The 17,247-nt window shown below is 43.5% G+C and overlaps 1 protein-coding gene across 6 annotated transcripts in view; it reads right to left on the bottom strand.

Annotated features, from left to right (window-relative positions):
• Positions 1-17,247, bottom strand: part of nhsl1b (NHS-like 1b) — a 169,885-nt gene that overhangs the window by 75,571 nt on the left and 77,067 nt on the right. Inside the window, exon 1 of one of the 6 annotated variants that reach the window (XM_064991246.1) lies at positions 14,976-15,811. The exons of 4 other annotated variants lie outside the window; for them this stretch is intronic. In XM_064991246.1, coding sequence (XP_064847318.1) covers positions 14,976-15,222 — 247 coding nt within the window. In that variant the 5' untranslated portion in view covers positions 15,223-15,811. Of the gene's footprint in view, positions 1-14,975; positions 15,812-17,247 lie in introns of those variants that run through there. One more of the 6 variants, XM_064991241.1, reaches the window with a different exon arrangement.

Raw genomic sequence — 17,247 nt, 5'->3', positions numbered from 1 at the left:
CTTCATTTGACCACCCTGTTGTAGGAGAACTTGTGGTATATTTGAGGTTTAAAAAGGCTTCTTTTGTTATTTTCCATATCATGTCTATCTCTGAGAAGCTACCGAAAAAAAGGGTGGAAAATAGCCCATGTCAGTATATGTAGCATTAGAAATAAGGTTAATGAAATCAATGAAATCAATAACTTGTTAATATCAGATAACATTCATATATTAGCCATTTCTCACTTAGATAACTCATTTGATGATACAGCAGTAGCAATACAAGATTATAACATTCATAGAAGAGATAGGAATTCTTATATATATACATACAGTGCCTTCAGAAATTATTCAGACCCCTTTACTTTTACCACATTTTGTTAGGTTACAGCTTTATTCTAAAATGTATTAAAAATATTTTTTTTCTCCTCATCAATCTACACACAATACCCCATAATGACAAAGCAAAAACAGGTTTTTAGAAATGTTTGCAAATGTATTAATAATAACAAAACAGAAGTATATTATTTGCATAAATATTCAGACACTTTGCTATGAAACTCGAAACTGAGCTCCGATGCATCCCGTTTCCATTGATCATCCAGATTGGTTGTTAGAAATGTATGCTAATTTATTACAAATAAAAACAGAAATATCACATTTACATAAGTATTCAGACCCATTACTCAAAACTTTGTTGAAGCACCTTTGGCAGTGATTACAGCCTCAAGTCTTCTTTGCTATGATGCTACAAGCTTGGCACACCTGTATTTGGGGAGTTTCTCCCAATCTTCTCTGCAGATCCTTTCAAGCTCTGTCAGGTTGGATGGGGAGCATTGTTACACAGCTATTTTCAGGTCTCTCCAGAGATGTTAGATCGGGTTCAAGTCCGGGCTCTGGCTGGGCCACTCAAGGACATTCAGAGACTTGTCCCAGAGCCACTCCTGCATTGTCTTGGCTGTGTGCTTAGGGTCGTTGTCCTGTTGGAATGCAACCCTTCGCCTCAGTCTGAATTCCTGGGTGCTCTGGAGCAGGTTTTCATCAAGAATCTCTCTGTACTTTGCTCCATTCATCTTTGCCTCAATCCTGACTCGTCTCCCAGTTCCTGTCGCTGAAAAACATCCCCACAGCACCATGCTGCCACCACAATGCTTCATTGTAGGGATGGTGCCAGGTTTCCTCCAGACATGATGCTTGGCATTCAGGCCAAAGAGTTTAATCATAGTACCAGTCTTGGTTTCTTCAGACCAGAGAATCTTGGTTATAATGGCCTGAGAGTCTTTAGGTGCCTTTTGGCAAACTTCAAGCGGGCTGTCATGTGCTTTTTACTGAGGAGTGGCTTCCGTCTGGCCACTCTACCATAAAGGCTCATAAAGGAGTGCTTCAGAGATTGTTGTACTTCTGGAAGGTTCTCCCATCTCAACAGAAGAACTCCAGAGCTCTGTCAGAATGACCATCAGGTTCTTGGTCACCACCCTGACCAAGGCCTTTCTCTTCTCCCCCGATTGCTCAGTTTGGCCGGGTGGCCAGCTCTAAGAAGATTCTGGTCGTTCCAAACTTCTTAAATTTAAGAATGATGGAAGCTACTGTGTTCTTGGGGTCCTTCAATGATGCATACATTCTTTGGTACCCTTCCCCAGATCTGTGCCTCAACACAATCCTGTCTCAGAGCTCTACGGAAAATTATTTCAACCTCATTGCTTGATTTTTGCTCTGACATGCACTGTCAACTGTGAAACATTATATAGACAGGTGTGTGCCTTTCCAAATCATGTCCAATCAATTGAATTTACCACAGGTGAACTCCAATCAAGTTGTAGAAACATCTCAAGGATGCACTGGAGCTCAATTTCGAGTCTCATAGCAAAGGGTCTGAATACTGAATGTAAATAATATATTAGTTTTTTTATTTTTAATACATTTGCGATAATTTCTAAAAACCTGTTTTCGCTTTGTCATTATGGGGTATTGTGTGTAGATTGCTGAGGATTTTTATTTATTTCATCCATTTTAGAACACTTTTAACGTAACAAAATGTGATAAAAGTCAAGGGATCTGAATACTTTGCGATGGCACGACTTTATATACATATATTAGAGGTCGACCGATTATGATTTTTCAAAGCCGATAGCGATAACGATTATTGGAGGACAGAAAAAGCCGATACCGATTCAATCGGCAGATTTTTATTTATTTATTTGTAATAATGACAATTACAACAATACTGAATTAACACTTATTTTAACTTAATATAATACATCAATAAAATCTATTTAGCCTCAAATAAATAATGAAACATGTTCAATTTGGTTTAAATAATGCAAAAACAAAGTGTTGGAGAAGAAAGTAAAAATGCAATATGTGCTATGTAAGAAAGCTAACGTTTCAGTTCCTTGCTCAGAACATGAGAACATATGAAAGCTGGTGGTTCCTTTTCACATGAGTCTTCAATATTCCCAGGTAAGAAGTTTTAGGTTGTAGTTATTATAGGAATTATAGGACTATTTCCCTCTATACCATTTCTATTTCATTAACCTTTGACTATTGGATGTTCTTATAGGCACTTTAGCATTGCCAGTGTAACAGTATAGCTTCCGTCCCTCTCCTCGCTGCTCCCTGGGCTCGAACCAGCAACACAACGACAACACCCACCATCGAAGCAGTGTTACCCATGCAGAGCAAGGGGAACAGCTACTAGAAGGCTCAGAGCGAGTGATGTTTGAAACGCTATTAGCGCGCGCTAATTCGCTAGCCTTTTCACTTCGGTTACACCAGCCTCATCTCGGGAGTTGATAGGCTTGAAGTCATAAACGGCGCAATGCTTGATGCACAACGAAGAGCTGCTGGCAAAACGCATGAAAGTGCTGTTTGAATGAATGTTTACGCTCCTGCTTCTGCCTACCACCGCTCAGTCAGATACTTAGATACTTGTATGCTTGATCAGATTATATGCAACGCAGGACATGCTAGATAATATTTAGTAATATCATCAACCATATGTAGTTAACTAGTGATTATGATTGATTGTTTTTTATAAGATAAGTTTAATGCTAGCTAGCAACTTACCTTGGCTTACTGCATTCACGTAACAGGCAGTCTCCTTGTGGAGTGCAACGAGAGAGAGGCAGGTCGTTATTGCGTTGGACTAGTTAACTGAAAGGTGGCAAGATTAGATCCCCCGAGCTGACAAGGTGAAAATCTGAACGAGGCAGTTAACCCACCGCCCAAAAATACCGATTTCCGATTGTTATAAAAACTTGAAATCGGCCCTAAAGAAGATCTCATGTCAAGTGTTATTAAAGAGCTGTGGTTGCAGGTTCACCTGCTCATATAAAGCCTATGCTTTTGGGGTGTTGCTATAGTGCTAACAGTCAGTATCTAAATAATGTGTGTGAAATGCTTGTATGTGATGTAAACAGAGAGGTCTACTTTCTTGGGGACCTGAATATTGACTGTTTTCATCAAGCTGTCCACTCAAGTGGAAGCTTCTACCTGTAACCAGTGCCTGTAATCTGGCGCAGGTTATTAATCAACCTACCAGGGTGTTTACAAACATGACAGGAACATGATCATCCACATGTATCGATCACATTTTTTACTAATACTTGTAGAACTTTTCTCGAAAGCTGTATCTGTACCCATTGGATGCAGTGATCACAATATAGTGGTTATATCTAGGAGAGCCAAAGTTCCAAAAGCTGGGTCAAATATTTGTTGGTCTGATGTGATTAATAAGGAGCATCTAGATAATCCACTTGATGAATTTATGAAATTGCTTCTTACAATTATTGATAAACATGGGCCTGTTAAGAAACTGACTATTGGAACTGTTACGGCTCCATGGATTGATGAGAAATTGAAAAACTGTATGGCTGAAAGAGATGGGGCAAAAGGAGAGGCTAATAAGTCTGGCTGATGTACTGCAAATTGAGAAATGATATGACTAAACTCAACAAAAATAAGAAGAAACTGTATTATGAAGCCTAGATCAATGACATAAAGAATGATGGAAATTATGGGTAGAAAGACTAATTGAACTCCATCTTTCATCAAATCAGATGGCTTATACATCACAAATCCATCTGGCAAAGTGGGCAAACGTAGGCAGGAAATGCCAATAACAAACAGTGAGACACCGTATTCATGGTAAAAAAAAATGTGTGGCCTCCCGAGTGGCGCAGTGGTCTAAGGTTTGGCCGGCAGGGATGTCCTTGTCCCATCGCGCTCTAGTGACTCCTATGGCTTGTCGTGTGCATGCACACCGACACGGTTGCCAGGTGTACGGTGTTTCCTCTGCTTCCAGGTTAAGCGGGCATTGTGTCAAGAAGCAGTGCGGCTTGGTTGGGTTGCGTTTCGGAGGATGCATGGCTCTCGACCTTCACCACTCCCGAGTCTGTACGGGAGTTGCTGCGATGAGACAAGACTGACTACCAATTGGGGAGAAAAAGGGGTAAAAGTAAAAAATTAATTTAAAAAATGTAATTGTGGAACGTTAGTTTGGAAGTGGTGTTGTTAAACTATTGTTATTGATCAATATTGACAAAACTCCTAGCATTGATCACTTAGATGGAAAGCTACTGAGAGTGGTAGCTGACTCAATAGCCACTCCTATCTTTAATCTGAGTCTAGGGGAAGGTGTTTGTCTTCAGGCCTGGAGGGAACCCAAGTAATCCGCTACCAAAGATTGATAAAGCGGCCTTAACTGGTTCTAACAGCAGGCCTATAAGCTTGCTAACAGCTCTCAACAAACAAGTTAAAAACAATTGTGTTTGACCAAATACAATGCTATCTCTCTGAAACTGACAGACTTTCAGCATGCTTATAGAGAAGGGCTCTCAACATGTAATGCACTGAAACAAATGAAGTTTGGTTGAAAGAAATTGATAATAAGAAGAGTGGGAGCTATACTGTTATATTTCACTGCAGCCTTTGATATTATTGACCAGAACCTGTTGTTGAGAAAAACATGTTTTATAGCTTTTCAACCTCTGCCATATCATGAGAGCCATCTATCTAAAAGAACTCAGAGGGTTTTCTTTAATGGAAGCCTCTCTAATGGCAAACATCTTGGGCGTGGTGTACCGCAGGGCAGCTCTCTAGGACCTCTGCTCTTTTCTATTTATTACCAATGACCTGCCACTGGCATTAAATAAACACTGTGTGTCCATGTATGCTGATGACTCAACCATGTGTGTCAGCAACCACAGCTAATGAAGTCACAGAAGTTTATTACTGGGTGGCCAGTAGTAAACATCTCTAAAGCTAAGAGCATTGTATTTAGTACAAATAATTCCTTAACTCCTAGAACACAGCTGAATCTGGTAATGAATGGTGTGGCTGTTGAACAAGTTGAGGAGAGTAAATTACTTGGTGTTAACTTAGATTGTAAACTGTCATGGTCAAAACATATAGATTCAATGGTAATAAATATCGGGAGAGGTCTGTCCATAAAAAAAGAGATGCCCTGCTTTTTTGACATCACACTCTAAAAAGCAAGTCCTGCAGGATCGAGTTTTGTCTTATCTTGATTACTGTCCAATCATGTGATCAACTGCTGCAAAGAAAGACCTAAAGCTGGCAAAGAACAGAGCGGAATGTCTTGCTCTTCATTGTAATCAGAGGGCTAATATAAATACTATCTATGCCAGTCTCTCTTGGCTAAGAGACGAGGAGAGACTGACTGCATTACTTATTTTTATAATAAACATTAATGTGTTGAAAATTCCAAATTGGTTTGCATAGTCAACTTACACACAGCTCTGACACACACACTTACCCCACCAGACATGCCACCAGGGGTCTTTTCACAGTCCCAAATCCAGAACAAATTCAAGAAAGTGTACAGTATTATATAGTCATTATTGCATGGAACTCTCGTATTAACTCATATAACTCTCATATCGCTCAAATGAACAGCAAATCTGGCTTTCAAAAAAACAGATAAAGCAACACCTCACAGCATAATGCCTCTCCCCTATTTGACCTAGATATTTAGAGTGTATGTATTGATATGTAGGCTGTGTGTGTCATTTTTAAATGTATGTAGTTCTGTCCTTGAGCAGTTCTTGTCTATTAATGTTCTGTATTATGTCATGTTTCATGTTTTGCGTGTACCCCAGGAACTTTTGCGATAGCTAATGGGGATCCTAATAAAATACCAAATACCAAACATAAGCCTATTCCCCTATCCCCTTTATCACAATGTTGATGATCCTCTTTCAGTTCCGAGTCATGGCGTCCATGGATACATCCCATAATATCAAGATAAGAGGATGCCAGGGAGCAGACAATAAGATGTGGAGTTATGATTATGAAAAGGTGCCCTGTTACGTAAGTTGAGTGTAATTCTACCAAATAGCTCAGGGGAAAGCTTCAGTTTGGTTCAAATGGGAGTAACGCTCTTAAATGACAGATAACAGTTGAGCCATCATGGTCTGTGGGAGCTTAGGGCTTTGAAATGTCACATAGGACCGATCCAGGAACTGCTGGAGAGGTTAAAAGGAGGTTAAAACTGAGAGGGTTGACTTACCTGAATATGATCCCCAGTCAGTCATCATTATCAGCACATAGAAGAGGCAGAAAGAGAAAGAGAGAGAAAGGTTGTTAAAGACCATGTATACTCAGCCAGCATCAGTAATATAATACAATACGGCATATGACAGCCCCGTTATAATTTAGTCAGAAGAGGAAAGCCTTATCAAATTGCACTGTGATTGTGTGTGTGTGTGTGTGTGTTTGGTCCTAGGTCTCGAGCCACAGTGGCAGATGGCACATGTCTATCTCTTAATGACAGCTCAGTCTTGTAACATCAGAGCTAGGCCAGGAGTAGTGGGCCAATGTTGTCTCACTATTGCTGAGTTCTGTTAATCTGGAATTACAGGACAACTGGGCTTGGGCCACAGACCCCAAAATGTGTGTGTACTGTATGTGTGTGTGTGTACATGTACTGTATGTGTGTGTGTGTGTGTGTGTGTGTGTGTGTGTGTGTGTGTGTGTGTACTGTATGTGTGTGTGTGTACATGTACTGTATGTGTGTGTGTGTATGTGTGTGTGCGCACATGTGCTTGTCTTTCCAAAACCAAAAGACAATTATGAGGGCATCATTACAAGCCTCTCAGGAGTTACAGCAGATCACTCCAACATAGAATATGAACCTAAATACCTTTCATATCCCACTAATAACCTTTCATAACATGGTAGGACCCAATTCTGGTTTGGCATGGTTATTTGGGTTAATGTGCTGTGCTATCCCAAATCACTGTTCATTCAGATTGGTAAACCCAAACATTGACACGCTTGCAAATCCCATATTAGACTTGCGGCTAACATGGTACTGTAAAACCCATATTACGATTTACATAGAAAACTCATATTACTAAAAGGGAAAGGAGATTTGACTGGCTAACATGGAGAAGCTATGGGACGGGTCTGGTCTTTATTCTGGCTTGGTCCCTCCCAGGATGATGCACCAGACAGATATTGGCTTTTGGAACCTGAGTGTTCAATCCTTCTGTACAAGATTCCTCTCTACTGAACATGTCAGGTCCTTGAGTGGTTCATTAGTGAAGTCCCGTAAAGCAAGTTGGTATTCAATGTAAATGATTGAGGTGATTGGTTTGTCCATGTCCAGTGAAAGTAGGAACATAGTGGTTATGGGAGTGATAAGGACAGTGATAAGGACAGATAAGAGATGAGCTGAAAGTGCATGGGACAACACTATCAGCTCACTGTCGCCACCTACAGGCCCTTGGCATAATGACACTTGCTAATTTCTATCCTATTTGGAAAAACAGCTGCCTTCGTGCTCTCAACCTATGTTAAAGTAAGAAAGTATGTGCAAAACATTAGGCCATGTGTTATAATGCGTAACAATAAAAACTAATATCATAGATAAGACATCTACATAATGTGTCCTGAATATAGCTAGGCTCCTTTCATTATTCTGAGTTTTAGTTCATTCAACCTTCCCTAGTGCATCCAATGACAACAAGGGTGTGTCTCTCTGGCTCTGATTGGCTGAGTGAGTTCACAATAGGGAGATCACACGGAACAGCACCAGAACTCTCCGCTCCGCTGTCTGCACCGCCTCCTACCACTGCCATGGCAACCAAAGAAAACATCCAACAGATCACCGGTGGCAACCGCACTGTAATTGCTGCTTTGCAAACAGGAGCCCAGAGCCAGTCATTAGGAGCTATATATACACACACACAGGCCCGGTGCGTGGCAGCCTATAGGGCTTTAACTGGTCTGGCAGGGAAGCAGGAGTCACTGCCAGATGTTATTTATAAGTACACATATTCTGACTGAAAAATATATATTTTTTTTTTTCTGTCGAGATGAGCTTTTAAAGGGATAGTGCGAGATTGTGGCAATTAAGCCACTTTTCGACCAACGTAGAGTCAGATGGAACTCATGGATACCATTTTTATGTCTCTGAATTAGAGGTCGACCGTTTAATCGGAAAGGCCAATTAATTAGGGTCGATTTCAAGTTTTCATAACAATCGGAAATCGGTATTTTTGGGTGCCGATTTGCCATTTTATTTTTTATACCTTTATTTAACCTTTAACTAGGCAAGTCAATTAAGAACACATTCTTATTTTCAAGGACGGCCTAGGAACGGTGGGTTAACTGCCTCGTTCAGGGGCAGAACGACCGATTTTCACCTCGTCAGCTCGGGGGATTCAATCTTGCCACCTTACAGTTAACTAGTCCAACGCAATAACGACCTGCCTCTCTCTCGTTGTACTCCACAAGGAGACTGCCTGTTACGCGAATGCAGTAAACCAATGTAAGTTGCTAGCTAGCATTAAACTTATCTTGTAAAAAACAATCAATCATAATCACTAGTTAACTACACATGGTTGATGATATTACTAGATATTATCAGGCGTGTCCTGCGTTGCATATAATCTGACTGAGCATACAAGCATACAAGTAACTGACTGAGCGGTTGTAGGCAGAAGCAGGCTGGTTTAACCAAAGTGAAATGGCTAGCTAGCTAGCACACGCTAACTAGAGGGACGGAAGCGATACTGTTACACTGGCAATACTAAAGTGCCTATAAGAACATCTAATAGTCAAAGGTTAATGAAATACAAATGGTATAGAGGGAAATAGTCCTATAATTCCTATAATAACTACAACCTAAACTTCTTACCTGGGAATATTGAAAACTCATGTTAAAAGGAACCTCCAGCTTTCATATGTTCTCATGTTCTGAGCAAGGAACTGAAACGTTAGCTTTCTTACTTAGCACATATTGCACTTTTACTTTCTTCTCCAACACTTTGTTTTTGCATTATTTAAACCAAATTGAACATGTTTCATTATTTACTTGAGGCTAAATTGATTTTATTGATGTATTATATTAAGTTAAAATAAGTGTTGATTCAGTATTGTTGTAATTGTCATTATTACGAGAAAAAAATAAAAAATTGTCAGATTAATTGGTATCGGCTTTTTTGGTCCTCCAATAATCAGTATCGGCGTTGAAAAATCATAATCGGTCGACCTCTACTCTGAATGCAGTTTGAAGGAAGTTTCTAACTAGCGTTAGTGCAATTGCTAACTAGCGTTAGTTGTTCCTGTCGACTTCTAGTCATTGTGCTACTTGCTAGTTAACAATGTCTTGCAAAACATACCATTATGAAAATAACTACTGGTCCCTGAAGGAGGATCTTCAGTACCGCTCTTCAGCAAGCCCAAATCCCCTGACGCTTGGGGCCCAAATATGTCATACCTCATTGCCTCCTTGTGGGAACAGTAGTTATATTCATAACTGTACGTTCACCTTCAGTCAGTCACACGGTATAAAATACTATGGGGACATACAATCAAGCCCCAAGCCAGCTCAGAGGATAACAAACTTAGAGGTCCACCGCAGCCCAAGTACATACAAGTTCGACCAGCTCCAAAAATGGGTTACAGAAGCCACCTTTTTCCCTAATACTTACCAGAGAAGCCTGTAAGAGCCGCATATAGGGAACCAAACCTGCTGCAACTTGGCTATGCGCAAAAGTCCATAGAACCCAAGGTTCCAAGAACAATACTTTCTTCCGAGCCTGAAATGTCAGAACTTGTACAAGGAACCACAAGTCCAAAACAACAGAACACCTGTCATGACTTGGTAAAGCGCTGCATAGAATCAACCAGAGTCAATGAACCACGGCAGCCTGAGACTCAAACCCACAGGAAACCTGCCGTAACCTGGAAACAGTGTACTCGCACGCTGCCGCGGCAGCCCAAGGCTCAAACACACAGGAAACCTGCCGTAACCTGGAAACAGTGTACTCGCACGCTGCCGCGGCAGCCCAAGGCTCAAACACACAGGAAACCTGCCGTAACCTGGAAACAGTGTACTCGCACGCTGCCGCGGCAGCCCAAGGCTCAAACACACAGGAAACCTGCCGTAACCTGGAAACAGTGTACTCGCACGCTGCCGCGGCAGCCCAAGGCTCAAACACACAGGAAACCTGCCGTAACCTGGAAACAGTGTACTCGCACGCTGCCGCGGCAGCCCAAGGCTCAAACACACAGGAAACCTGCCGTAACCTGGAAACAGTGTACTCGCACGCTGCCGTGGCAGCCCAAGGCTCAAACACACAGGAAACCTGCCGTAACCTGGAAACAGTGTACTCGCACGCTGCCGCGGCAGCCCAAGGCTCAAACACACAGGAAACCTGCCGTAACCTGGAAACAGTGTACTCGCACGCTGCCGCGGCAGCCCAAGGCTCAAACACACAGGAAACCTGCCGTAACCTGGAAACAGTGTACTCGCACGCTGCCGCGGCAGCCCAAGGCTCAAACACACAGGAAACCTGCCGTAACCTGGAAACAGTGTACTCGCACGCTGCCGCGGCAGCCCAAGGCTCAAACACACAGGAAACCTGCCGTAACCTGGAAACAGTGTACTCGCACGCTGCCGCGGCAGCCCAAGGCTCAGACACACAGGAAACCTGCCGTAACCTGGAAACAGTGTACTCACACGCTGCCGCGGCAGCCCAAGGCTCAAACACACAGGAAACCTGCCGTAACCTGGAAACAGTGTACTCGCACGCTGCCGCGGCAGCCCAAGGCTCAAACCCACAGGAAACCTGTCGTAACCTGGAAACAGTGTACTCGCACGCTGCCGCGGCAGCCCAAGGCTCAAACACACAGGAAACCTGTCGTAACCTGGAAACTGTGTACTCGCACGCTGCCGCGGCAGCCCAAGGCTCAGACACACAGGAAACCTGTCGTAACCTGGAAACTGTGTACTCGCACGCTGCCGCGGCAGCCCAAGGCTCAAACACACAGGAAACCTGTCGTAACCTGGAAACTGTACTCGCACGCTGCCACGGCAGCCCAAGGCTCAAACACACAGGAAACCTGTCGTAACCTGGAAACTGTGTACTCGCACGCTGCCACGGCAGCCCAAGGCTCAGACACACAGGAAACCTGTCGTAACCTGGAAACAGTGTACTCGCACACTGCCACGGCAGCCCAAGGCTCAAACACACAGGAAACCTGCTGTAACCTGGAAACTGTGTACTCACACGCTGCCACGGCAGCCCAAGGCTCAAACACACAGGAAACCTGCTGTAACCTGGAAACTGTGTACTTGCACGCTGCCACGGAAGCCCAAGGCTCAAAACACACAGGAAACTTGCTGTAACCTGGAAACTGTGTACTCGCACGCTGCCACGGCAGCCCAAGACTTAAACACACAGGAAACCTGTCGTAACCTGGAAACTGTGTACTCACACGCTGCCACGGCAGCCCAAGGCTTAAACACACAGGACACTGTGGGATCCCTGATAATGCACACAAATTGATGCTGCACACCAAGGCAACTGTGGTAATCAGGGTAAATGTGCAACCTGCGAGCTGCCTAACACCCACTCCCAGACCCAGACATTTGGGCTGGGCGATATGGTTAAAATTATTATATCACAGTATTTTTTTTTTAAATGGACAGTATGACGTTATTTTTACATTTTTGAATAATAACACTTCTACATTTGCTTTATGAGTAGTCAGTGGTCCTAGAGTGGCAACACATACATTCTAAGTGATTTCAATGAGTCTTTCTCCATTCTGATTGTTTTATAATGTTCAATTCAACCAAAATAAATTTCAGCACTTTTAACATTTCTACATTTCCTGCACTCAATTGTAGTGATGGAAAAAGTACACAATTGTCATACTTGAGTAAAAGTAAAGATACGTTAATCAGAGGTGGGGGACCAAGTCGTTGTTTTACAAGTCACAAGTAAGTTTCAAGTCTTAGCACTCAAGTCCCAAGTCAAGACAGACCAACAAGTCTCAAGTCCTAAACTTTGAGTTGAGTCCTAAACAAGTGCTCGTCACCAAATGTAATACCATTTCATATTTTTAACAAGAGTAATAGTTAGTATATTACATTTACGCAAATCATAAATGCTTTAAAAAAAAAATGTATTACTTTCCAAATAAACTTTATGTTTCCATGGAAATACATGGGTAGCCATAAGAAAGACCCTCCCAATAGCGATCGACGATCGCAATCGTGTGATGTAGACTTGTACACAATCGCCCAACCTTAACACACACACACACAAAAAAACTGTGCGTGTGGTTACAGTAGGCTAACGTATGTCAATGATTTTAGGAACAGCAGTAACATCAGGCAGGATTTAGGCTACCAACTGCCTAGCCAGTTGTAGCTCAATCTTGGGTGCAATGATCACGTTCCCGCACTGACTGACTGTGTGGAGGCTCATTGATTTAACATTATGTTAGCCAACATGCTACACTAGCAAAGTTATGAATGATATAGCTGTTGCCTATACTAGCCACGACTTAGTGTTTTTTGTGCAGCTTCAAATGTCGAACAAAGTTGGAAGTTGTTGCGCCTCTGTATGTAATTTTCTTCCTGCATGTTTTGTAAGTTGCAATCCGTTGTTTGCAAGTTGCAATCCGTCCTCTTTATATCCCAAAATCATACTTTTTTGGTATCATCTTTCCAAGGGCTCCATCTGAATTCACCTGCCGACATTCCTCTGCACTGCCACGTACAACTTTTTCTCAGCTGACACAATTTGATTGGCTGCTCTCCGATTCAAACTGTAATCCGTTAAATGAAGAGTTGATGCGATGCACTTTTTTAATAGCATCATTTCATATTTGGGCTTGGGGAGGGTATCAAGTCCGTTCGAGTCAAAAGCCTAACAAGTCACACGTCCATCCTCCATAACCTCTACATTCACAAACTCGCCATAACCTGGTAGCACCAACTTGGCTAAATGAGGGGAATCCTCTCACAGTTTGTTTTAAAGAAACAAAACAACCCATATAATAATTCTGTTATGTTTCCTTGTTTCCTTAATCAATGAACAATAAGCTTTGCGTCCTTCCCAATGGGATTTACCACAGTATCATTGACTAATCAGGACTCCCCTCTAAGACTGTGAAACATTCAATAGAGGATAAATCAGACTATATATCTAAATCGCTAATAATCAATACTCTCTAGATTATGAAAATGCAAAACTATGACCACTAGCTTGGCAAAGCTTTTCTGAGAATAGCGATGAGAAAATACACAAAAAAAAATAAAAAATCACAGACGGAATATGGAAAAGGGAGCAGGATCAAAGTGAATACCAAAAGTTGGATAACCTTGCGTAAGAAATCAAACCAGAGGAACAATATGTATACAGACACAGATCTGAAGATGACAAGATCGCTGCAGGTATCTACACGCGTGCACACGTGCACAAACACACAGAGCTTAACTGTTATTCCTCTACCCGTCTGTCTGGTTGAAGAGTTGACTGAAGGCCATTCCAGTATTTCGGGATGCCCTGACCAGGTCAGTGTTAATAGTGGCTGGTGCACATTAACACAATAGTGCAGTGCTGGTGTTTTTCCATCAGCAGGTGATGGCAAGGGTTGAGTTACAACCAATGTACGCAATGGCTCACTGACAGCATTGACCTCAAACGCGCGCACACACACATTCACGGACGCAGTGTAACAGTACGTGCGACACGCAAGAAGCTAATGAACTGATAACATCGTCAATCAGGATAAACTACACTGGTAGGACTATAAATAGATGTCATGCTTACCTCACCCCAGAAAACCTATTCTCTGACATAACAAATCAATAACATATTGATAAATATGGATGAGACAATAATATCAATATTCTACAATGTAGAACTAGCCTGTGCTCTTTGTCTCTCTACTCAATAATGTGGAAAACACTATGTTACACTCTCACAAAGTCTCTCTCTCTCCCTCCCTGGCACAGAACCACGCGCTCAGATCACCACCAGCCTATGACATCACCAGCCAATGAGATCACCCACTTCCGGATAGTCACAATACTATCACACATGTTTAGATATTCTATCCTTGTGGGGGCCTTAAATGTATTTCCATTAAAAATGACTTTTTTCCTAACCATAAACCTACCCCTAACCGTAACCCTAAACCTTTACCCTAATTCTAGCCCTAAACTTAAATTGTAACCCTAACCTCCAGCTTAAAATAGCCTTTTTTAATCCCTTGTTTTACTATCCTTGTGGGGACTTTACAAGGATAGAAGAACCAACCCGCACGCGCACACACACACACACACACACACACACACACACACACACACACACACACACACACACACACACACACACACTGCACTTTGACCACCTGTGGCAAAGAGGCAGGCAATAATGGGCCGTAAGAAGACAGTGGCCCACTTCTCTGTCTCCACTTGTAAACAACTCTCTCCTTCACTTCCTGATGCTAGTACAGAGGAAGACAGAGGGAGATAATGGAAATCTATTCAAATGAGGTAGAGTCAAAGTAGAGAGATGCAGACTACATACAAAACAGACTGGGGATGTTGGCCAGTGGCCACTGATATGTGAAAGGACTGGACAGGTTTCCACCATGTCATTTAAGACTTGTCATGTCCAGATATTGGTGCCAACGTGGTGGATGGTTTGCCACCCTTCAGGTCTCACCTGTTCTTGTGCGATGCTGCGGCTCATACACCCAGTCTTCTTCATCTTCTGCCTCCCCTGGGTGCAGGTGTGTGTGTGAGCGGGAATGTGTGTGGAAGTGTGTGTGCAGCTCTGACTGGCTGCGGAAGATGCGTCGGGTCTGTCTAGATAGAGAGGATACACTCAGCCAGCTAAGAGCTCTGGAGAGACCCCCGGGCTTCTCCTTCCGATCCTTACGGAAAGACCCAGAACTCCTGTCCCTCCTCATCCTCACTCTGGGAGAGAAAAAAAAAACTTTGAAAAGAACCAAAAATAGAGACTGAATCAAAAGTCCCACATCCAAAGTGGAGCTGTAGAAGGAACAATCCAATTCAAAGTCAATTTCCCGATATGTGACAGTAAAATGTCATTTGACATGACAGTTTAGTCCTGCTGTCTTCTTCTCCAGTAGTTCCACAGTCCCACTTCCCAATCATATCTCAACAAATTTGCTCCATTTCATTCTTCTATCATTGAGCCAAACAAGATAAACTCCTCCCTTACTCTCGTCCTTTGTGTTTCAAAATCCAGGGCGCGCTTCCCAAATCCAAAGTGACAATTAGGCAATCCAGCGATCTGGAAAATCACCGCTCCTGCTCTCCAACACACACACACACACACACACACACACACACACGCCGGTAAAGACGGAGGTATTCCTCTGGGGTGTAACAGGGCAGGGCGACACTTCCTGGTCACGTTTGGGTTTAAATCACAACAAGCCAACGGTCCTCCAGCGGTTTATCAGTGTTTCAGTTGATCTGTTTATAACAGCTGGCACTCAGGCCGACAGCCATCAGACGAAGGGTTATGCCGTTTCAACATCCTCCAATCCATTCCCAGGTCCCAGGCTGATTTGCTTAAAACACACACACTCACAGAGACCTTCTGTCGCACGTCATACGCTGACTCACGCCATGCCACTCCGCACAAAGTGATGTCACTGCATGTGGGTTCCAGAGGATTGTGTGTAGTCACTCGCTCTTCTTCTCCAGGTCAGGGGTGGCACAATAAGGTGTGTGTGTGGCGTCAACACACTCCTTGGCATCTTGATCTGCTATATTTACATTCATCAGGCATGGAGAGAGTAGCTCTCCATTTCTAAGAACAGTTGCAACCCGTTGAGACCTCTTATCTGTTCTACTCCCACATGACCAGATTGAGAGCGAGAGAAAGGAGGGAGCGAGACAGACCGAGGGATTCACTCACCTGCTGCCCACACAGACAGAGAGAGAGGGGGAAAGGGTGGACAAAGGCTAGCTAGGCGAACTGTCTGGAGTTACTGTGTGAGACGGCAAGGGTCATCCAGACGTTCTGCTCCACTGGTAGTCCTTCTGTGTATGTACCATGTGTGTTCTGAAGGGCTGGGACGCTGTGTGTTTGTGGGGTTAGAATTACACCCAACCCCAGCCACTCGGCTGAAACACGAGAAGGCCCATCCCTCTCTCCTTCTTTCCCTCCCTCACTCCACTTTGATCTCTGATCTGTGGCCCTCCCCTCGCTCGCCGGCATGGCAACCACAGGGGCTGGAGGGAGGGCTCTCCACTCCTTTCATCCACCGCTCTCCTCTTTCCAGTTCTCTCCCTCCCTCTCTGTCTGTGTTGTCCCCTGAGGTCTAGAGTCTAGGGCATGTAGCTCACAGAAACACAGTCTTACCATCAACCAAACAGGTTGAACAGACAGTGTGCACAGTGCCCTAAAGACACAAACAACAGAAGCAGAGAAGAAACAGAGAAGGTACAGAAAAACAACAGGTGCATTTTGGAGCTTGACAGCCTGGCTGACATAGCATCATTTATCAACCCTGTCCACAGTGGCCTGTCTTTACAGGATATTAGTGTAAGCTGACAAGTAAGAGAGGCATCATGGAGGGTTGTTTGTGGTCACACATGGGTGGGAAAGCCACACCTTCCAGTAGTTTTTGTTGTGTTACTACCAAGGAGGGACCACAAACAAACCACGGAGCCGGGGTGTGTATGAGGCGGTTCAAGGGCCCTTCTTCTCTCTCCAAGGTACCCACACTGTTCCTCCAACACCACAATGGGCTCCCAGGAGAAGGGCGAGGCAGGGTTGTTCTTCTCTCCGTGGAGTAACTGAATCCCTCAGTCACAGCCCTCACTGTGGTGCCGCCCTCCTAGGACACCCAAACCTTTGCCAACCCTTGTGGGGTGTCTTCTCCATGCAACTCCATTGTCGGGTTGTCCCAGCCTACCCTGTACTAACTCTCAGAGAGATAGGTAACACCTCCTCCCCT

This window comes from Oncorhynchus masou, chromosome 16 (genome assembly GCF_036934945.1).
Source record: "Oncorhynchus masou masou isolate Uvic2021 chromosome 16, UVic_Omas_1.1, whole genome shotgun sequence".
Classification (NCBI taxonomy): Eukaryota; Metazoa; Chordata; class Actinopteri; order Salmoniformes; family Salmonidae; genus Oncorhynchus; species Oncorhynchus masou.
Note: the sequence above shows the minus strand (reverse complement) of the source record. Positions and strands in the feature narration are given on the sequence as shown.